This window comes from Clinocottus analis, unplaced genomic scaffold, assembly GCF_023055335.1.
Source record: "Clinocottus analis isolate CAN_PGR_092001 unplaced genomic scaffold, fCliAna1.0.p SCAF_40, whole genome shotgun sequence".
Taxonomy (NCBI): Eukaryota; Metazoa; Chordata; class Actinopteri; order Perciformes; family Cottidae; genus Clinocottus; species Clinocottus analis.
Genome location: NW_027176154.1, coordinates 1,088,341 through 1,111,414, shown reverse-complemented (window position 1 = coordinate 1,111,414; position 23,074 = coordinate 1,088,341). Strand labels below are relative to the sequence as shown.

The window sequence follows — 23,074 nt, the reverse complement described above, 5'->3', positions numbered from 1 at the left end:
TATACAGCGACATAGAGAGGAAACAGGGCTGCACCAGAACCTTCTGGACCTCCAGTCTGCTCCACTCAACTGTTCTGTTCAATACTCAAACATCTCCGCGACTTATTGAGCAGCGTAATAATCACGCGACACAACGAATCAACAATGAAATACGTTGCCAACTTTTTTAATAATCGATTTTCATCAATTTTATCGATTCGTTGTTGCAGCCCTAATCCAGATGTAGCCAGGCATTGTTGAAGCGACACTTCCCTGGCATAGTGAATTACACCGCTCAGAACCGAGCTGCTGTTGCTCCAGGAGGTAGCTCAGGTAAGCGGACGGCATGTCACGTGTTCAGGTGCGTTCACTCGCAGCGCGAATAATTCACGCTCCGAGCTATGCCTGTTTATATCTTTCTTTTAAAAGCATATTTAAAACTCAGCGTAAATGAACGACATTAACATATGAATATAACACATTTACATGACTTTTCCATGACTTTTGGGATTTTATTTTTTTCCATGACTTTTTCAGGCCTGGAAATTAGCATTTTAAAATTCCAGGACTGTTCCAGGTTTTTCATGGACATACGAACACTGTTGTTAATATTCCATCTGAAAATCTTCTGGAGTTTACAGCGTCTGACAGTCACCTGAGATCCAGCACCAGACTGGCCCCTACGCCCGGCTGGGTGGACTTCCCCTCTGGAATGTCGTAGAGGAAAAGTTTACAGTCAGAGACCAAGGCGAAGGCTCGCTGCCAGCCCTTCTTCACGCCACTGGGCTTTGGGATCTGAAATAAAGACAGCAGCATGTCAGTCTGAGCAGCTTCTGTAACACTGCTGCCTGATGACCTCATCTCTTACCCTGACGTAGCCCATGTAGGCGGTGCCCATACTTCATGACCTCATCTCTTACCCTGACGTAGTCCATGTAGGCGGTGCCCATACTTCATGACCTCATCTCTTACCCTGACATAGCCCTTGTAGGCAGTGCCCATACTTCATGACCTCATCTCTTACCCTGACATAGCCCTTGTAGGCAGTGCCCATACTTCATGACCTCATCTCTTACCCTGACATAGCCCTTGTAGGCAGTGCCCATACTTCATGACCTCATCTCTTACCCTGACGTAGCCCTTGTAGGCGGTGCCGATCCCTCTCTGGACATCGATGCCCTGCGGCCTCTTGGCATGCTCTGCTGGGATTGGACAGACCAGGGGGGCGTGGTCTTTACAGGAAACGTGGCAGATGAAGGAGCACACTGAAGAGAGACAGACAGTCAGGACCTTTGGGTGATCCAGTCTGGGACATGTGATCACCGATGTTCATCTTTAATTTGTCATTTTTTTAAAGATTATTCCAGGTGTGCGAGGCTGCGGTCGTGAGGACGGTTAGCGAGGACGAGAGAGAATGGTGTAGTTGGTTGATTTGAGGCCTTTCTATACTTTCACACAGCTTATAAGAGAAGTATACTCAGCTGGAACGAATGTCAACTGGGGACAACGCAGTTACCAAAAACTCAAAAAGTCTGAAGGCTTTTCTGACAACGTTGACAGTGAATCTGGTCTACCTGCTAGGAGGAGTATATCAGTGTATAAAACGTGTCATTTTACTGTTGCATGGAGTGGAGATGTCTTCAGGACTGGACTCTGATCCAACATATGAAATTGAATGCAAATTGGACCAAGTACACTAATGCAACAATTTCCTTTTTAAAGCAAAAGATGCTTTTTCGCCACTGCATTATGGTAACATAGTTCTACAAAACATGTAAAGTTTACCATCACAAGGTTCTTAAGATTGTGCTGACCAAATTTGAAGTGTTGATCCGGTGGAATCTGTAGCAGGAGTTAGTTCAAGTGCTTGGAAATGGCCCAAAACAGCATATTCAATTCAAATAGCAGACTTCCTTTTAGGTTTTGGTTTTACCCCCAGAAGTCTGCACGTTATGTAATTTCATACATCTAGGGACCACAGCCATGTTCAAAACCCATAAAACATGAATCTTCACCACTTCTGATACAAGTACCAAGTGTTTTACGCTTTCAAGCTTCTTTAGCCACTTCATTAAAAGAATAATTACAAACAGATTTCAATGGTCACATTGTGTCATGAGCTTTAGAGCTTAAGATCACAAGAAGGCTGTTCGTTAATGAGCAACTGTTACCTGGAGGCCAAAGTGTGCATTAGTGCATGTCATGTACCTTCACAGGCGTATCCCTGTCTGAGGAGTCCCACCATCAGCGAGGTGCAGTGTGTGCACTGAGTCGGACTGGAGAAGGTCTTGATGCTGAGCTGGTGAGCTTTGGGCTGTGAACATAACACACAAACATGATACTCAACATCACACTTGAATAAATAAAAAGATGCTTTTGGAAGAAAGGTTTTAAACCTGCCGAGTAAAAGATTGAGAAACGTCACTAGACAGACTGGATTACTGAAGTACCACAGTCAATCTGGACCAGTTAACAACTCCACTCATCTCTCTGGACAGCAACTACAGCGTTAAATCTATGTTACGCTTTCTACATCCACCCGGGTCCAATAGCATCTGCCAGGGTGTACTTATATCTGCCAGGTTCTGTCAGAATCCCACTGGGGTTGGCAAAGGTCCACCAGGGTCTGCTAGGGTTGGCAAAGGTCCACCAGGGTCTTCTGGGGTTGGCAAAGGTCCACCAGGGTCTTCTAGGGTTGGCAAAGGTCCACCAGGGTCTTCTAGGGTTGGCAAAGGTCCACCAGGGTATGCCAGGGTTGGGGAAGGTCCACCAGGGTCTGCTAGGGTTGGGGAAGGTCCACCAAGGTATGCTAGGGTTGGGGAAGGTTCACCAGGGTCTTCTAGGGTTGGGGAAGGTCCACCAGAGTATGCTAGGGTTGGCAAAGGTCCACCAGGGTCTTCTGGGGTTGGCAAAGGTCCACCAGGGTCTTCTAGGGTTGGCAAAGGTCCACTAGGGTCTTCTAGGGTTGGGGAAGGTCCACCAGGGTATGCTAGTGTTGGGGAAGGTTCACCAGGGTCTTCTAGGGTTGGGGAAGGTCCACCAGGGTCTTCTAGGGTTGGGGAAGGTCCACCAGGGTATGCTAGGGTTGGGAAAGGTCCACCAGGGTCTTCTGGGGTTGGGGAAGGTCCACCAGGGTCTGCTAGGGTTGGGGAAGGTCCACCAGGGTCTGCTAGGGTTGGGGAAGGTCCACCAGGGTCTGCTAGGGTTGGGGAAGGTCCACCAGGGTCTGCTAGGGTTGGGGAAGGTCCACCAGGGTATGCCAGGGTTGGGGAAGGTCCACCAGGGTCTGCTAGGGTTGGGGAAGGTTCACCAGGGTCTTCTAGGGTTGGGGAAGGTCCACCAGGGTATGCCAGGGTTGGGGAAGGTCCACCAGGGTCTTCTAGGGTTGGGGAAGGTCCACCAGGGTATGCCAGGGTTGGGGAAGGTCCACCAGGGTCTTCTAGGGTTGGGGAAGGTCCACCAGGGTATGCTAGGGTTGGGGAAGGTTCACCAGGGTCTTCTGGGGTTGGCAAAGGTCCACCAGGGTCTTCTAGGGTTGGCAAAGGTCCACTAGGGTCTTCTAGGGTTGGGGAAGGTCCACCAGGGTATGCTAGTGTTGGGGAAGGTTCACCAGGGTCTTCTAGGGTTGGGGAAGGTCCACCAGGGTCTTCTAGGGTTGGGGCAGGTCCACCAGGGTATGCTAGGGTTGGGGAAGGTCCACCAGGGTATGCTAGGGTTGGGAAAGGTCCACCAGGGTCTTCTGGGGTTGGGGAAGGTCCACCAGGGTCTGCTAGGGTTGGGGAAGGTCCACCAGGGTCTGCTAGGGTTGGGGAAGGTCCACCAGGGTCTGCTAGGGTTGGGGAAGGTCCACCAGGGTCTGCTAGGGTTGGGGAAGGTCCACCAGGGTATGCCAGGGTTGGGGAAGGTCCACCAGGGTCTGCTAGGGTTGGGGAAGGTTCACCAGGGTCTTCTAGGGTTGGGGAAGGTCCACCAGGGTATGCCAGGGTTGGGGAAGGTCCACCAGGGTCTTCTAGGGTTGGGGAAGGTCCACCAGGGTATGCCAGGGTTGGGGAAGGTCCACCAGGGTCTTCTAGGGTTGGGGAAGGTCCACCAGGGTATGCTAGGGTTGGGGAAGGTTCACCAGGGTCTTCTAGGGTTGGCAAAGGTCCACCAGGGTCTTCTGGGGTTGGCAAAGGTCCACCAGGGTCTACTAGGGTTGGCAAAGGTTCACCAGGGTCTTCTAGGGTTGGGGAAGGTCCACCAGGGTATGCCAGGGTTGGGGAAGGTCCACCAGGGTCTGCTAGGGTTGGGGAAGGTCCACCAGGGTATGCTAGGGTTGGGGAAGGTTCACCAGGGTCTTCTAGGGTTGGGGAAGGTCCACCAGGGTATGCTAGGGTTGGCAAAGGTCCACCAGGGTCTTCTGGGGTTGGCAAAGGTCCACCAGGGTCTTCTAGGGTTGGCAAAGGTCCACCAGGGTCTTCTAGGGTTGGGGAAGGTCCACCAGGGTCTTCTAGGGTTGGGGAAGGTCCACCAGGGTATGCCAGGGTTGGGGAAGGTCCACCAGGGTCTGCTAGGGTTGGGGAAGGTCCACCAGGGTATGCTAGGGTTGGGAAAGGTCCACCAGGGTCTTCTGGGGTTGGGGAAGGTCCACCAGGGTCTGCTAGGGTTGGGGAAGGTCCACCAGGGTCTGCTAGGGTTGGGGAAGGTCCACCAGGGTCTGCTAGGGTTGGGGAAGGTCCACCAGGGTATGCCAGGGTTGGGGAAGGTCCACCAGGGTCTGCTAGGGTTGGGGAAGGTTCACCAGGGTCTTCTAGGGTTGGGGAAGGTCCACCAGGGTATGCCAGGGTTGGGGAAGGTCCACCAGGGTCTTCTAGGGTTGGGGAAGTCCACCAGGGTATGCTAGGGTTGGGGAAGGTCCACCAGGGTATGCTAGGGTTGGGGAAGGTCCACCAGGGTCTTCTAGGGTTGGGGAAGTCCACCAGGGTATGCTAGGGTTGGGGAAGGTTCACCAGGGTCTTCTAGGGTTGGGGAAGGTCCACCAGGGTATGCTAGGGTTGGGGAAGGTCCACCAGGGTCTTCTAGGGTTGGGGAAGGTCCACCAGGGTCTGCTAGGGTTGGGGAAGGTCCACCAGGGTCTGCTAGGGTTGGCAAAAGTTCACCAGGGTCTTCTAGGGTTGGAGAAGGTCCACCACGGTCCGTCGGACAGTTTACCTCCACTTGGTTGTGACTGCATAGTCAAGTATACTTTGAGCGAAGCAATTTACTGCACATGTACCACTTCCCCAAAGTACTATGACCAGAACTACTATGCTACCGTGGGGTCGGTGTCGGCTTCGGAGAATAATCAAGCTTTACTGGAACCACATTGTATTTACTATTCCTAGCCCCTCCAGATGACGTCTCACCGGGGGACACGGTAGCATACCTTTGGTGTGGTCAGTGCTGAGCTCTGGTAGGTGGGGGAGGGACTCGCTGGGACTGAAGCAGCTTTAACTTCCTGTTGAAACAAAGGGAACAAGACTAAGGACAGGTAAAGGTTCCATCAAATTGTCTTCAGTCTACATATTAGTCAAATACAATACGTTATATGGACACGAGCAGACTTATTCTGATCAATTTTCGAGATGGTGAGGCCTTTCTTTTTGTTTGTGACTGACCTCGTATTCGCAGGTTGTGGATGAAGGGGGCGTGGTCTCTGACTTCAGGGGGGTGGAGTCGATGTCCGTGGTCTGCATGTAAAAGAGATGAAACGTTAAACACTGAAGACTGTTGACACACTTCAACATGGATGAAAACCTCTCAGTCTAACTGTTTTGTTTTTTTTACTGATGACTACAGATGGAACATAGTTATTCATTAAATACTCATTATGGAAACTGTCATTGTGAAGGTATTTAGTAATGTTGGCAACATCAAATGAAAGTAACCCAATTAAAAATGTATTCTTCAGTCAAACTAAATTAAGTTGTCAAATTTAAAGCTTTAAAGTTTTTTCCAATATTTATCGGTTACATTTAGTAATATGCATTAGTCTTTAATAGTCCAAAAGAAAAAAAGAAGACGTTTGCTGACCAGCCATATAGCTTTAAAAAGGTCTGAAACCGAGGATCCATTTGATCATTCTCTGGTCTCACGCCGATTGAAAACATACAATCCATCAACGAACCTTTTTGCCAATAACGTCATCTTCACTTTACAGTGTTCTTCTGTGTTAATGATTCAGTGTGATTGTAGGAGGACGTGAATACAACGTAAACATTGAAAGCAGCTTTTCTATAATTGCTTTGAAACAGTGGTTTGGTTTTCCTCAAATTGTCCCAATCAGCTGTCTACTAGTTTATACTCAGCTGTTCTCTTGTTTACTGCTTGTTTACTGATTGTTTTTTCATCATTGATGATTATTATGGATGAACCTCAGCAATAATGATATGAATATGGGTTTCATATTTCACTGATTTATGAACAAGGGGGCAGTATCTGTGCCTCATTAAAATAATTAGATGTGACCTGGTAGTTTCATTGAAGACAACCATGGGATATGGTCAAAAGCTCTACAAGTGGCCAACAATATTTCACCAGATAGCAGTACCGTTCAAAGGCAGCTACAATCTTTCGCAAGCTAACAGCCTGTGATGGCGTTCCTATCGGCTCATTGGCTGCTTGCAGCATGTGATCAACACACTGATGCTTCTGAGAGCCAATCTAGTGAAAGGCGGCTAAACAGGTGTGAGGTCATCGGGTTAAAGATTACATCACCTTAAACTGGAGGTTAGCTACAATAAACAACATACTATTAGCTTGCTACAATTAATGGTTAAAGCTAGCAGCCAGCAGCTAGTTTTTACATTTTGTTGGGTATCTACTTGCAGGGTATTGTGGGTAAGGGTATTGGTATGCAGGGTATTGTGGGTAAGGGTATTGGTATGCAGGGTATTGTGGGTAAGGGTATTGGTATGCAGGGTATTGTGGGTAAAGGTATTGGTATGCAGGGTATTGTGGGTAAGGGTATTGGTATGCAGGGTATTGTGGGTAAAGGTATTGGTATGCAGGGTATTGTGGGTAAAGGTATCTGTATGCAGGGTATTGTGGGTAAAGGTATTGGTAAGCAGGGTATCGTGGGTAAGGTTATTGGTATGCAGGGTATTGTGGGTAAGGTTATTGGTATGCAGGGTATTGTGGGTAAGGTTATTGGTATGCAGGGTATTGTGGGTAAAGGTATTGGTATGCAGGGTATTGTGGGTAAAGGTATTGGTATGCAGGGTATTGTGGGTAAAGGTATTGGTATGCAGGGTATTGTGGGTAAAGGTATCTGTATGCAGGGTATTGTGGGTAAAGGTATTGGTATGCAGGGTATTGTGGGTAAAGGTATTGGTATGCAGGGTATTGTGGGTAAAGGTATCTGTATGCAGGGTATTGTGGGTAAAGGTATTGGTATGCAGGGTATTGTGGGTAAAGGTATTGGTATGCAGGGTATTGTGGGTAAAGGTATTGGTATGCAGGGTATTGTGGGTAAAGGTATTGGTATGCAGGGTATTGTGGGTAAAGGTATTGGTATGCAGGGTATTGTGGGTAAAGGTATTGGTATGCAGGGTATTGTGGGTAAAGGTATTGGTATGCAGGGTATTGTGGGTAAAGGTATTGGTATGCAGGGTATTGTGGGTAAGAGTATCTGTATGCAGGGTATTGTGGGTAAGGTTATCGATATGCAGGGTATTGTGGGTAACACGGCAGATGAACTTACGTCTTCCCAGAGGGCGAACAGCGAAGAGGAGGAGCAAACGGACGCCTCCGTGTTGCAGAGAGAAACAAACAGCTTCAGAGACTACACCCGAGTGACATCATCACGTGACATCATGTGACCTGCTGCTTGGTGAGTTCTGGGTTCTTAACTGTGATGGTTTAACACCAGATACTTCATATTCTCCTGTTATAAGCGTTGTAATATTGTTGCTATTGTTTTGTTTCGGGATACATTGGAGCCGGAGGAGGAATATGCGGCGAGAAAACTAATGCCAGAACTTTGAGAAAAAAACTTGAATGTTCTCAGAGATTAGACTCACACACAGCTCAACACTGTGGTAACGCGTTTAACATTTGAATAGTGAAGAGAAGGCGTACATAGAAGGTTGTAACGTCAACGCTTCACAGACTTTATATTATTATAACCCTAACCCTGTATCCCAGCAGTTCATCTTCATGTGACCCCTTTGGGGGCTCTGGGCCTCAGGTTGAGAGCCACTCTATTAAAAAGGTCACAAGGAAAAGAGGCTGGAAACAACTGTCGGGCCAGACAGGTGAGACAGACAGGTCCGACAGACAGCCAGGTCAGACAGATAGGTGACAGATAGGTGACTCACTCTGAAGGTGAGATCAGGAGCCAAAGGAGACGTGTTGAAATATTCAAATATGGAGTCTTGGAAGTCTGGAAGCTTTAGACCTGCAGAAAGAGCGGTTAGAAGTGAACACATGAATGAGTCACTTGGTGGAACCTAATTCACTTCACCTTCAGCCCGTGAACTGGACCCTGAGGGCCCACCAGGTGGGACTCCAGAGGCCCATGAACTGGACCCTGAGGGACTCCAACTTATCTGACCTTTGTCAGAGCGGGAGCGGCTGTCCTCCATCTCTTTCTTTAGACTTTCCACCTGCTCCCTCATCTCCCAACTCCTCTCGTCAGACTCCTTTAGCTTACTGCAGACAGACAGGTAGACAGACAGGTGAGGAGACAGGCAGATGAGGAAGGAGAAAGTGTTAACTCTCTGTGTGATCTCTGACCTCTCCAGGTTGATGTTGGCAACTTTAACTTTGCGCAGTTCCTCCTGAACCAGCTGTTTGGCTCTAATCTCTGCATCCAGAGCCGACTGGAGCTCCAGGCGAGCCGACATGTCCAACTTCTGACTGCGACGCACCTTCCACAGGGGATCCTGCAAGGGTGAGGCAGTCAGTCTCTACAGACAGAGGCAGTCAGTCTCTACAGACAGAGGCAGTCAGTCTCTACAGACAGAGGCAGTCAGTCTCTACAGACAGAGGCAGTCAGTCTCTACAGACAGAGGCAGTCAGTCTCTACAGACAGAGGCAGTCAGTCTCTACAGACAGAGGCAGTCAGTCTCTACAGACAGAGGCAGTCAGTCTCTACAGACAGAGGCAGTCAGTCTCTACAGACAGAGGCAGTCAGTCTCTACAGAGCCATGCAAAGTAGTCACCCACGAACCTGGAATTAAAATTGATTTAGATGTATGCATATAAGCCTGAAGGTTAAGGAGCCAATACCTTCCTGACTGAGGTACCACTCCTTGACAGAGGCACCACTCTTTGCCAGAGGCACCACTACCTGACAGAGGTACCACTACCTGACAGAGGTACTAATCTGTGTGGGATCTGTAGTGTTGCTACTGGGTCCATACGAGTTCTGTGTGTATGTGTGTGTTACCAGAGGTCTTGTTCCTAGACTGGAGCTGCGCAGGGTTTCCAGCTCCTCCGTCATCTTGGTGGCCAAAGCCTGAAGATAGCCTCGAGCATCCTTCTCATCACTTACCCTGTACAAAACAGAAACACGTTAACATGCTAATAACACAGAGCACCTCCTCCTGGTCCACCGGACACACATTAATAACAGAGCCCCTCCTGGTCGGACTCACCACTGGATGATCTCTGCGATCTGAGCCTCCCAGTGAGCCACACTCTCCCTCTTAGACGACAGATCCTGCAGGTCGTTCTCCAGCTGACGATTCTGAGCCGTCAGCTGATCCACAAAGTTACACAGCTAAGAGACAAGAACTGTTACAAGCTGTAATGTGCAGTCACAGCATTTAACATACTTGATTGATGGACTACTGTACTTATGGACTTCAGGAACTGTACTTGAATACAAAGTTACTTCAGGACTTGACTACAGTACTTCACCTTGTCAGTTTCAGCCGTTAGTTTGCGGTTTTCTTCTGTCAGAAGGTTTCTCTCTCGTTCAGATTTCTCCTTCAGAGCTGAAACAGCTTCATCCATCTCTGCTTGTCTGCAGGACAAAACAAAACCTGGGTCAGGACTCACCTGCCCCCCTTGCTGACCTGGGTCAGGACTCGCCTGCCCCTCTTGCTGACCTGGGTCAGGACTCACCTGTCCCTCTTGGCCTTGTCCAGCTTGTCTCGTAGCTGCAGCAGCTCCTTGTTGCTGGTGAGCTGGGCCCCCTCAGACTCATGCAGGTCTTTACGGAGGTGTTTTATCTCCGAGGAGTGGGAGGAGTCTCTCCTGAGCAGCTCCTCCTCGTAGAACAGGCTCTTAGTATCCAGATCGGCCTTCAGACGGGACAGCTCCTGCTGGAACTCTGCCCCTCCAGCTGCCGCTCCCCGACCCTGCTGAGACCAGACCAGAACCACAATCACCCACTTCTGTTCGTTTAGTAATAACCACTTAACCACAATTATTTTTAGATAGTTTTAGTCACCGGTGAATTACTTTGCAAAAGAGCCCAGAATCACATATGACAAACTTCCTTCAGGGCTTTACAGTCTGTACTTATGACATCCTGTCCCAGGACCTCACATCGGATCAGGATCAACTCCCCAAATAAAGACAGTAAGATCCATTTAACAGGAAAAAGGAAGAACCTTCATAGAGCAACAAAGGAGGATCAATAGATGTCATGTGACCAGAATGAACGTAACAGAGTTACAGCTCATTAAATGAACATGACAGAAACTATTCATATAATGAGTAGTATACATATGATACATATACTGAGTAGTTCACACAAGGTACATATACTGAGTAGTATACACATGGTACATATAATGAGTAGGATACACATGGTACATACGAGTAATATACACATGGTACATGTAATGCGTTGTATACACATGGAGCGCGATGAGCTAGTGGAGCCGATCCTCTGATTGAAGCCCACCTATCACTGATCCAGTTATATTTTAATAATTCATCTCATAATGTTGTCTCCAGTTACAGCCGATAAGAATATCTTAATCAATCTTCTAATGTATTCATCCCAGAGAACGCCGTCAGGAAGCAGATGAGGGTCATTGTGTTACTTGTATAACATCATGAAACTATATTCAGTCAAGAAAGTTGATCAAATAAAAACATGTTTCACAAGTTAAGAAGTAGTGTGTGTGTGTGTGTGTGTGTGTGTGTGTGTGTGTGTGTGTGTGTGTGTCCTCTGACCTGGACATGCTGCAGCTCTGCCTCCAGCTGTTTGCAGTACACCTCGCTGTGCTCCCTCAGCTTCCTCTCTTTCTGCGCCTCGGCCTTTGCATCGTCCAATTGGGCCTCCAGCTGACAAACACACAGAACGCTTTTATTCTGAAGGACAAGTGACTGGTGTCGAGAGATCAAGGACTACGGCGCCCCCTAGGAGTCATGAGCTTACATCAGGGTTCAGCCCAAGTCTCGTCCTGTTGTTCTGCGTGATAGTGATCACAGATTAAACTCCATCCATCCATCCATTATCTTAACCGCTTATCCTCATTAGGGTCGCGGGGCGCTGGAGCCGATCCCAGCTGTCAAAGGGCGAAGGCAGAGTTCACCCTGGACAAGTCTCCAGTCCATCACAGGACAGACATAGAGACAGACAACCATTCACGCTCACATTCACACCTACGGGCAATTTAGAGTCCAATTAACCTATGCAGCATGTCTTTGGACTGTGGGAGGAAGCCGGAGAACCTGGAGAGAACCCACGCTGCCACGGAGAGATTAAACTCAAGTTCTATATTTTGCTTCTGAGTCTCATTCTGGTTAAAACATGTTTCCCTCAATAACTTTTATTATAACTACAACCAGAGTGCTGGAGAGTAAACGCTCGTACATCATGTTGCTCCTTCAGTCCTTCTTCAGGAAAGCGATTTGGGCTGTTTAGTCAGAATGTCTCAGATCAGTGTGTGCTGGGTCCTCTGCTGGTGAACTGGAGGAACTACAGCTGATGCTTCCGTTGGACCTTACCTTGTATTAATATGATTAACCTCCATGCCGGTTAACCTCCATGTTGGTTTTCCAGCGCATTATGATGTTTATGAAGCCATCTTTCTCTTACCTCCTTGCGGTTCTTCTCGGTCTTGCGGATCTCCTGTCTCATGGCGTCCATCTTCTGCAGGACGGCCTCCATCTCCTCCTCTTTGTCCCGGAGCTGGCGGGACAGACGCTGTTTGGAGGAGCGCAGGTCGGCCGTCCTCTCCGACAGATCTGAGAACTCCTGCAGGGCCAGCTTCCTCTGAGAGTGAGCCTCCTTCAGCTCCTTGGTCTGACTCCTCAGACGCTCCAGCGAGTCCACTAGCTGCTGCTCACATAGACCAGGAGAGTCAGGACCCTGTTGCTGGACTATATACAATATAGTCTGTTGAACTTAATCCTAGAAACCTAAACCTGGTCCTATTAGACCTGGTCCTATTGGGCCTAGTCCTATTAGACATAGTCCTATTAGACCTAGTCCTATTAGACCTAGTCCTATTAAACCTGGTCCTCTTAGACCTGGCCCTGTTAGACCTGGCCCTGTTAGACCTGGTCCTATTAAACCTGGTCCTATTAAACCTGGTCCTATTAGACCTGGTCCTATTAGACCTGGTCCTATTAGACCTGGTTCTATTAGACCTGGTTCTATTAGACCAGGTCCGAGTAGACCTGGTCCTAGCTGAGGTTATTATATGTAGTCTGGTAGACCAGAGACCAGAACCAGTGATGTGAAATACCTTGTGGACTTCGTCCTTCTCCTGTCTCAGGGTCTTCACCTGCCTCTCCAGGCTCTTCAGTTTGGAGGCGGAGCTCTCATAGTCCTGTCTGAGGGTAACCGCCTCCTCCAGTTGGTGCTCCAGCCTATCAGAGTCTACCACAGAAGAGGGGCGGGGCTTACTCGCCTGATGGATATTGACTGCTGAAGATGACCAAAGCTAAATCTGCAGTCATTGCTGCTAGTACTGCTACAAGTACTGTTTCTAGTGCTGCTACAAGTACTGCTACAAGTACTGTTTCTAGTGCTGCTACAAGTACTGCTACAAGTACTGTTACTAGTACTGCTACAAGTACTGTTACTAGTGCTGCTACAAGTACTGCTACAAGTACTGTTTCTAGTACTGCTACAAGTACTGTTTCTAGTGCTGCTACAAGTACTGTTTCTAGTACTGCTACAAGTACTGTTACTAGTGCTGCTACAAGTACTGTTACTAGTGCTGCTACAAGTACTGCTACAAGTACTGTTACTAGTACTGCTACAAGTACTGTTTCTAGTGCTGCTACAAGTACTGCTACAAGTACTGTTACTAGTACTGCTACAAGTACTGTTACTAGTGCTGCTACAAGTACTGCTACAAGTACTGTTTCTAGTACTGCTACAAGTACTGTTTCTAGTGCTGCTACAAGTACTGTTTCTAGTACTGCTACAAGTACTGTTACTAGTGCTGCTACAAGTACTGTTACTAGTGCTGCTACAAGTACTGTTACTAGTGCTGTTACTAGTACTGCTACAAGTACTGTTACTAGTGCTGCTACAAGTACTGCTACAAGTACTGTTTCTAGTACTGCTACAAGTACTGTTTCTAGTGCTGCTACAAGTACTGTTTCTAGTACTGCTACAAGTACTGTTACTAGTGCTGCTACAAGTACTGCTACAAGTACTGTTACTAGTGCTGCTACAAGTACTGCTACAAGTACTGTTTCTAGTACTGCTACAAGTACTGTTTCTAGTGCTGCTACAAGTACTGCTACAAGTACTGTTACTAGTACTGCTACAAGTACTGTTACTAGTGCTGCTACAAGTACTGTTTCTAGTACTGCTACAAGTACTGTTTCTAGTGGTGCTACAAGTACTGCTACAAGTACTGTTACTAGTACTGTTCTAGTACTGTTACTAGTACTGCTAAATGTACTGTTACTAGTGCTGCTACAAGTACTGTTTCTAGTACTGCTACAAGTACTGTTACTAGTACTGCTACAAGTACTGTTTCTAGTACTGCTACAAGTACTGTTTCTAGTGCTGCTACAAGTACTGTTTCTAGTGCTGCTACAAGTACTGTTTCTAGTGCTTCTACAAGTACTGCTACTAGTACTGTTTCTAGTACTGCTACAAGTACTGTTTCTAGTGCTGCTACAAGTACTGTTTCTAGTGCTGCTACAAGTACTGTTTCTAGTGCTTCTACAAGTACTGCTACAAATACTGTTTCTAGTACTGTATCTAGTACTTCTATAAGTACTGTTTCTAGTACTGCTACAAGTACTGTTTCTAGAGCTGCTACAAGTACTGCTACAAGGACCGTTTCTAGTACTGCTACAAGGACTGTTTCTAGTACTGCTACAAGGACTGTTTCTAGTACTGCTACAAGGACTGTTTCTAGTACTGCTCACAAGGACTGTTTCTGGTACTGCTACAAGTACTGTTTCTAGTACTGCTACAAGTACTGTTTCTAGTACCGCTACAAGTACTGTTTCTAGTACTGATACAAGTACTGTATCTAGTACTGCTACTAGTACTGCTACAAGTACTGTTTCTAGTACTGCTACAAGGACTGTTGCTAGTACTGCTACAAGGACTGTTACTTGTACTGCTGCTGAAACTGCTACCACCACTGCTCTGACCTGTCAGCTTCTTCTTCAGACGTTCGATCTCCTCGTTCAGCTTCTTGATCTCTTTGTCTCGGGTCAGAGTTCCTTCTGGAGCCGGAGCCTGCAGGGCCTGAGTGGACTCTGCAGATACAGAGGTCAGAGGTCAAGAGCCCTACCTCTAGTGAGCAGAGGTCAGGAGCTTTACCTCTAGTGAGCAGAGGTCAGGAGCTTTACCTCTAGTGAGCAGAGGTCAGGAGCTTTACCTCTAGTGAGCAGAGGTCAGGAGCCTTACAACCCTTTACACACATCTCACCCTGCAGTTTGCGGTTCAGCTCCTGTTTCTCCTGCTCCAGTCGGCGGATCCTCCTCTCGAAGGCCTCTACCTCCTGCCCCCCCGTCCCTTCCTGGCGGATCCTCCTCTCGAAGGCGTCCACCTCCTGCTCCCCTGCCTCCTCCTGGCGGAGGCTGAGCCCCGGTTGGCTGACGGAGCTGCGGTCAGCGAAACAGCTGTCGGTGGTGTAGGTGAAGCCCACGAAGGGGAGGTGCTGACCAGTGAACCCAGCGTGAGACATCGGAGGGCTGACGTCCTGCAGGAGAAACACTTCTATCATCAATGTCCACAGGCACTGAGAGACCAGAGACGGACCTGAGAGACCAGAGACGGACCTGAGAGTCCAGAGACGGACCTGAGGGACCAGAGACGGACCTGAGGGACCAGAGACGGACCTGAGAGTCCAGAGACGGACCTGAGGGACCAGAGACGGACCTGAGAGTCCAGAGACGGACCTGAGAGACCAGAGACGGACCTGAGGGACCAGAGACGGACCTGAGAGTCCAGAGACGGACCTGAGGGACCAGAGACGGACCTGAGAGTCCAGAGACGGACCTGAGGGACCAGAGAGGGACCTGAGGGACCAGAGACGGACCTGAGAGTCCAGAGACGGACCTGAGGGACCAGAGACGGACCTGAGAGTCCAGAGACGGACCTGAGAGACCAGAGACGGACCTGAGGGACCAGAGACGGACCTGAGAGACCAGAGACGGACCTGAGGGACCAGAGACGGACCTGAGGGACCAGAGACGGACCTGAGGGACCAGAGACGGACCTGAGAGTCCAGAGACGGACCTGAGAGACCAGAGACGGACCTGAGGGACCAGAGACGGACCTGAGAGTCCAGAGACGGACCTGAGAGACCAGAGACGGACATGAGAGTCCAGAGACGGACATGAGAGTCCAGAGACGGACCTGAGAGACCAGAGACGGACGTGAGAGTCCAGAGACGGACATGAGGGACCAGAGACGGACCTGAGAGACCAGAGACGGACGTGAGAGTCCAGAGACGGACATGAGGGACCAGAGACGGACCTGAGGGACCAGAGACGGACCTGAGGGACCAGAGACGGACCTGAGAGACCAGAGACGGACCTGAGAGACCAGAGACGGATCTGAGGGACCAGAGACGGACCTGAGGCGGACCTGAGAGACCAGAGACGGACCTGAGGGACCAGAGACGGACCTGAGGGATCAGAGACGGACCTGAGGGACCAGAGACGGACCTGCGGGACCAGAGACGGACCTGAGGGACCAGAGACGGACCTGAGGGACTAGGTAAACTCGGTACAGAATGCTTGCTCACTGGGTTCTTGAGGACATCGTCGTCCACGTCGAAGTTGGACGTGTCGGTGGGCGAGGACACGTCGGGGATGTACGGCGCCTCGGCAGACCGGATGTTGACCCAGTCGATCCCGCTGAAGAACGGGTGGTCTTTGAAGTCAGAGATCCCGTTTACGCCGAGGCGGCGCTCCCGGGAGCACAGCAGGCGCTGGATCAGGTCCTTGGCGTCCTCGGACACGTCGGCCACATGGGACGGGAACTGGAAACGCTCCTGGAGACAATCAGGGAGGAGACACACAGTGAGGAGACGTGAGGAGACAAGAGGAGACACATGGTGAGGAGACAAGAGGAGACACATGGTGAGGAGACAAGAGGAGACACATGGTGAGGAGACGTAAGGAGACAAGAGGAGACACATGGTGAGGAGACAAGAGGAGACACATGGTGAGGAGACAAGAGGAGACACATGGTGAGGAGACGTAAGGAGACAAGAGGAGACACATGGTGAGGAGACAAGAGGAGACACATGGTGAGGAGACAAGAGGAGACAAGAGGAGACACATGGTGAGGAGACAAGAGGAGACACATGGTGAGGAGACAAGAGGAGACACATGGTGAGGAGACGTAAGGAGACAAGAGGAGACACATGGTGAGGAGACAAGAGGAGACACATGGTGAGGAGACAAGAGGAGACACATGGTGAGGAGACGTAAGGAGACAAGAGGAGACACATGGTGAGGAGACAAGAGGAGACACATGGTGAGGAGACAAGAGGAGACAAGAGGAGACACATGGTGAGGAGACAAGAGGAGACACATGGTGAGGAGACAAGAGGAGACACATGGTGAGGAGACGTAAGGAGACAAGAGGAGACACATGGTGAGGAGACAAGAGGAGACACATGGTGAGGAGACAAGAGGAGACACATGGTGAGGAGACGTAAGGAGACAAGAGGAGACACATGGTGAGGAGACAAGAGGAGACACATGGTGAGGAGACAAGAGGAGACATATGGTGAGGAGACAAGAGGAGACACATGGTGAGGAGACGTAAGGAGACACATGGTGAGGAGACGTAAGGAGACAAGAGGAGACACATGGTGAGGAGACAAGAGGAGACACATGGTGAGGAGACAAGAGGAGACACATGGTGAGGAGACAAGAGGAGACACATGGTGAGGAGACAAGACGAGACACATGGTGAGGAGACGTAAGGAGACAAGAGGAGACACATAGTGAGGAGACGTGAGGAGACACATGGTGAGGAGACGTAAGGAGACAGGAGGAGACACATGGTGAGGAGACGTAAGGAGACAAGAGGAGACACATGGTGAGGAGACGTAAGGAGACAAGAGGAGACACATGGTGAGGAGACGTAAGGAGACACATGGTGAGGAGACAAGAGGAGACACATGGTGAGGAGACAAGAGGAGACACATGGTGAGGAGACGTAAGGAGACAAGAGGAGACACATGGTGAGGAGACACATGGTGAGGAGACGTAAGGAGACAAGAGGAGACACATGGTGAGGAGACGTGAGGAGACACATGGTGAGGAGACAAGAGGAGACACATGGTGAGGAGACGTAAGGAGACAAGAGGAGACACATGGTGAGGAGACGTGAGGAGACACATGGTGAGGAGACGTAAGGAGACACATGGTGAGGTGACGTAAGGAGACAAGAGGAGACATATGGTGAGGAGACGTAAGGAGACAAGAAGAGACACATGGTGAGGAGACGTAAGGAGACAAGAAGAGACACATGGTGAGGAGACGTAAGGAGACAAGAGGAGACACATTGTGAGGAGACACATGGTGAGGACACAAGAGGAGACACATGGTCAGAAGACGTAAGGAGACAAGAGGAGACACATGGTGAGGAGACGTGAGGAGACAAGAGGAGACACATGGTGAGGAGACGTAAGGAGACAAGAGGAGACACATGGTGAGGAGACGTGAGGAGACACATGGTGAGGAGACGTGAGGAGACAAGAGGAGACACATGGTGAGGAGACGTGAAGAGACACATGGTGAGGAGACAAGAGGAGACACATGGTGAGGAGACAAGAGGAGACACATGGTGAGGAGACGTAAGGAGACAAGAGGAGACACATGGTGAGGAGACAAGAGGAGACACATGGTGAGGAGACAAGAGGAGACACATGGTGAGGAGACAAGAGGAGACACATGGTGAGGAGACAAGAGGAGACACATGGTGAGGAGACGTAAGGAGACAAGAGGAGACACATGGTGAGGAGACAAGAGGAGACACATGGTGAGGAGACAAGAGGAGACACATGGTGAGGAGACGTAAGGAGACAAGAGGAGACACATGGTGAGGAGACAAGAGGAGACACATGGTGAGGAGACAAGAGGAGACACATGGTGAGGAGACGTAAGGAGACAAGAGGAGACACATGGTGAGGAGACACATGGTGAGGAGACAAGAGGAGACACATGGTCAGAAGACGTAAGGAGACGTGAGGAGACACATGGTGAGGAGACGTGAGGAGACGTGAGGAGACACATGGTGAGGAGACGTGAGGAGACAAGAGGAGACACATGGTGAGGACAGATGGATAATGAGACCCTCCGTCCACTGAGACGGTCCAGATTTAGAAAAGAGGAAGTAGGACGAGAGTCAAGAGACAGAACCTGGAAACAGCAGAGGAGCTGGAGGATAAATCTGTTCCTCACAATGAAGAACCTCCTCTTGGTTTGGTTCTTTCAGACTAAAACGTGTGAACATCTCTGACCTCGTGGTTCATGATCTTGCCGTAGGTCTCCACCAGCGACTCGGCGTAGAACGGCGTTTCTCCGTAGAGCATCTCGTACATGCAGACTCCCAGAGACCACCAGTCACACTCCGGTCCGTAGCGGCCCATCCCGTCCTCCATCGCCTGCAGGATCTCTGGGGAGATGTAGTCCGGAGTACCCACGGCCACGGAGGACTGCACCTGCACCGAGACCAGGGACACGAGGACGAGTCCTTAACTCTGTTGCGCGGGACTAGAGGCGGCATGAGAACCAGAGTGTTGGTGCGTTACCGTCCCGTCCTCCATCATGCGTAGACAAGAGCCGAAGTCAGCGAGGCGGATGTGACCGTTCACGTCCAGCAGGACGTTGTCGGGTTTAATATCTCTGTGAAACCATGACACGCATTCAAAAACCATCACACACTAGATAACCATTAGGTCTCACCTGTCTCAGAGAGACTGATGCCTCTAGGTGTCATGTGACTGAGCTCTCTAGTTGCAGCGGTACCATCGTAACCAGCCTCTATACCCCCCAGTGCCTCCAGTAGAACCAGTACCTGTGGATGTAGTGCTGCTGGTGGATGGAGTGGACGGCGAGCACCATCTCAGCCACGTAGAACTTGGACATGTCCTCTGGAAGACGGTCCTCAAACTTACTGAGCAGAGTCAGCAGGTCCCCGCCAACGTAGTAGTCCATCACCAGGTACTGGACCAGGAGACAAGACCAGAACCAGTAACACCACCACCAGGACTCTAGTCCTTCACCAGTCAATAACTCACTCAATATCAGTAGCACCAGTAGCACCTGTGGGAGCACGAGTAGTACTACCAGTATCAGTAGTACCAGCAGTAGCACTAGTAATCATACCAGCAGCAGTAATACCTGTAGTACCAGTAATAACCCTACCAGGAGTAGCAGTAATACCTGTAGTACCAGTAATAACCCTACCAGGAGTAGCAGTAATACCTGTAGTACCAGAAATAACCCTACCAGGAGTAGCAGTAATACCTGTAGTACCAGAAATAACCCTACCAGGAGTAGCAGTAATACCTGTAGTACCAGAAATAACCCTACCAGGAGTAGCAGTAGTACCTGTAATACCAGAAATAACCCTACCAGGAGTAGCAGTAATACCTGTAGTACCAGAAATAACCCTACCAGTAACCCTACCTTTAGCAGCAGTAGTACCTGTTGTACCAGTAATAACCCTACCAGTAGCAGCAGTAGTACCTGTTGTACCAGTAATAACCCTACCAGTAGCAGCAGTAGTACCAGTAATAACCCTACCATTAGCAGCAGTAGTACCTGTTGTACCAGTAATAACCCTACCAGTAGCCGCAGCAGTACCAGTAATAACCCTACCAGTAGCCGCAGCAGTACCAGTAATAACCCTACCAGTAGCAGCAGCAGTACCAGTAATAACCCTACCAGTAGCAGCAGCAGTACCAGAAATAACCCTACCAGGAGTAGCAGTAGTACCTGTAATACCAGAAATAACCCTACCAGGAGTAGCAGTAATACCTGTAGTACCAGTAATAACCCTACCTTTAGCAGCAGTAGTACCTGTTGTACTAGTAATAACCCTACCAGTAGCAGCAGTAGTACCTGTTGTACCAGTAATAACCCTACCAGTAGCAGCAGTAGTACCAGTAATAACCCTACCAGTAGCAGCAGCAGTACCAGTAATAACCCTACCAGTAGCAGCAGCAGTACCAGTAATAACCCTACCAGTAGCAGCAGCAGCACCAGTAATAACCCTACCAGTAGCAGCAGCAGTACCAGTAATAACCCTACCAGTAGCAGCAGCAGTACCAGTAATAACCCTACCAGTAGCAGCAGCAGTACCAGTAATAACCCTACCAGTAGCAGCAGCAGTACCAGTAATAACCCTACCAGTAGCAGCAGCAGTACCAGTAATAACCCTACCAGTAGCAGCAGCAGTACCAGTAATAACCCTACCAGTAGCAGCAGCAGTACCAGTAATAACCCTACCAGTAGCAGCAGCAGCACCAGTAATAACCCTACCAGTAGCAGCAGCAGCACCAGTAATAACCCTACCAGTAGCAGCAGCAGTACCAGTAATAACCCTACCAGTAGCAGCAGCAGTACCAGTAATAACCCTACCAGTAGCAGCAGCAGTACCAGTAATAACCCTACCAGTAGCAGCAGCAGTACCAGTAATAACCCTACCAGTAGCAGCAGCAGTACCAGTAATAACCCTACCAGTAGCAGCAGCAGTACCAGTAATAACCCTACCAGTAGCAGCAGCAGTACTGACCAGATAGTTGTCGTCCTGGAAGGCGTAGTGCAGCGTTGTGATCCACTGGCTGTCTCCTTTCACCAGAACGTCACGTTCTTCTCTGAAACACGCCGTCTGAACACAGAACATGTGTTACATGTTAGCATGTCGTATGTCTATATGGAACATGTTCCATGTAACATGCTAACAACATATCACATGTTTACATGGAACATGTAACATCCAGAAAAACAGAATCACAATATGGCTTCATGAAACACCACCAGGAGCTTCTAAGGGGAATATCTGTTGCATGTAGAACATCAGCTGCAGAACGTGGCCGTAGAACGCGTGCCGTAGAACGTGTGCCGTAGAACGTGTGCTGTAGATTGTGTGCCCTAGAACGCTAGCCATTCCGTAGAATGTGTGCTGTAGAACGCGTGTCCTAGAACACCTTCCGTAGAACAGGTGCCATAGACTGCATAACCTAGACTGCGTGTCCTAGAACGTCTGCTGTAGAACTTGTGCCCGAGAACGCTAACCGTTCTGTAGAATGTGTGCTGTAGAACGTGTGCCCTAGAACGTCTCCTGTAGAACGTGTGCCCTAGAACGCGTGGCGTGCTGTAGAACATCTCTAGTGTGCCGTACAAGGTCTACGGTAGAACGTCTACAGTAAAACATGTTCAGTAAAACGTGTGCCATATAATCTACATCTACAGTGTAACGATAGGAGAACGTCTACACGACAGTAGGACGTCTACAGTAGAACGTCTACGGTAGAACGTCTACGGTAGAACGTCTACGGTAGAACGTGACTCACCTCAGCTCTCTTCAACATCTCCCACTTGTTGAGAATCTTCATGGCGTAAACTCTCTCTGTGTGCTTCATCTTCACCACGGCAACCTGAGAGACACAGACTACTGACCCCACAGACTACTGACCCCACACACTACTGACCCCACAGACTACTGACTGGTTCAGGTCTTAATGTGGTTCAGGTCTTGATGTGGTTCAGGTCTTGATGTGGTTGGAACGTTCCAGACAGTTTTTCTTCTCTTTGACATAAAGTTCAAACAGGTTTTAACTTGGAAGTTAAACTTTACCTCAGAGAACACGATTACACACACACACACACACACACACACACACACACACACACACACACACACACACACACACACACACACACACACACACACACACACAGGAGAGGAGACGAGAAAGTCGTAACAAACAGGAAGTCGTAACAAACAGGAAGTCGTAACAAACAGGAAGTATTACCTCTCCAAAAGCTCCTCGTCCAATCACCTTCAGCATCTCAAAGTCGTCTCTGTGCAGCCGCATGTCCTTCACTGTGGTGGTGAAGGGCCTCACTGGGGACAGACACATTATACTGGTTATGCTGGTGTTATACTGGTATAACTATGGTAACATCATAGCTATTACTATTACTATTGTACTATAGTATAACTCAGTGGCCCAAAATGTCTGACTGTCCATCAAAGCTACGCGAGCCGTTGGCAGCAGCAAGGCTGTGATTGGTCCGCTAACCACGTCCTTTCTGAGTCTCTCATGTCCGGTTTCATAGCATGATACCTCTGTTTTTAAAGCCACAGCAGAAACAGGAACAATGGATCCTGTTGAAGGACGTTTGGCTGAAGAGGTCCACAAATATGAGCATTTATATATTATCTTATATACCCGTCTGACGGAGTATCAGGACACGCAGATGGAGGTGAATTCCTGGAGGGAGATATCGTGAATGTCGGTGTGCAGGTCGACTCTAAACGGTCGTTGCGCCACCTGCTGGTCTGGCGTCTGGAAAGAAGGGAACCATGAACCAAAAGGAGTCCGTCGGTGCAGCTGTGTGTCCAGACACAGTTGTAGCTGCAAGACTGTATATCGGCCTTTAAAGTCCGGGGGTCTGAACCCCGTGGGCAGGAAGTGAGGGCAGCTCGCACCTCGCT

The 23,074-nt window shown here is 49.3% G+C and overlaps 1 protein-coding gene across 5 annotated transcripts in view; it reads right to left on the bottom strand.

Moving 5' to 3' along the window:
• The window catches only part of cdc42bpb (CDC42 binding protein kinase beta (DMPK-like)), a 37,070-nt gene that overhangs the window by 11,541 nt on the left and 2,455 nt on the right, over positions 1-23,074 (bottom strand). For 3 of the 5 annotated variants that reach the window (XM_068598779.1, XM_068598781.1, XM_068598783.1), the window contains exons 2-26: positions 22,389-22,480; positions 21,927-22,010; positions 21,146-21,241; positions 19,424-19,572; positions 19,158-19,251; positions 18,867-19,067; positions 16,134-16,382; positions 14,810-15,083; positions 14,530-14,637; positions 12,651-12,784; positions 11,999-12,241; positions 11,131-11,241; positions 10,069-10,307; positions 9,862-9,967; positions 9,597-9,721; positions 9,389-9,494; positions 8,734-8,882; positions 8,552-8,649; positions 8,316-8,395; positions 7,700-7,744; positions 5,616-5,687; positions 5,384-5,455; positions 2,188-2,293; positions 1,108-1,244; positions 635-774 (exon numbers count right to left, since the gene is read on the bottom strand). In XM_068598779.1, coding sequence (XP_068454880.1) covers positions 635-774; positions 1,108-1,244; positions 2,188-2,293; positions 5,384-5,455; positions 5,616-5,687; positions 7,700-7,744; positions 8,316-8,395; positions 8,552-8,649; positions 8,734-8,882; positions 9,389-9,494; positions 9,597-9,721; positions 9,862-9,967; positions 10,069-10,307; positions 11,131-11,241; positions 11,999-12,241; positions 12,651-12,784; positions 14,530-14,637; positions 14,810-15,083; positions 16,134-16,382; positions 18,867-19,067; positions 19,158-19,251; positions 19,424-19,572; positions 21,146-21,241; positions 21,927-22,010; positions 22,389-22,480 — 3,310 coding nt within the window. The remainder of the gene's footprint in view (positions 1-634; positions 775-1,107; positions 1,245-2,187; positions 2,294-5,383; positions 5,456-5,615; positions 5,688-7,699; positions 7,745-8,315; positions 8,396-8,551; positions 8,650-8,733; positions 8,883-9,388; positions 9,495-9,596; positions 9,722-9,861; positions 9,968-10,068; positions 10,308-11,130; positions 11,242-11,998; positions 12,242-12,650; positions 12,785-14,529; positions 14,638-14,809; positions 15,084-16,133; positions 16,383-18,866; positions 19,068-19,157; positions 19,252-19,423; positions 19,573-21,145; positions 21,242-21,926; positions 22,011-22,388; positions 22,481-23,074) is intronic. The other 2 variants (XM_068598780.1, XM_068598782.1) reach the window with 2 other exon arrangements.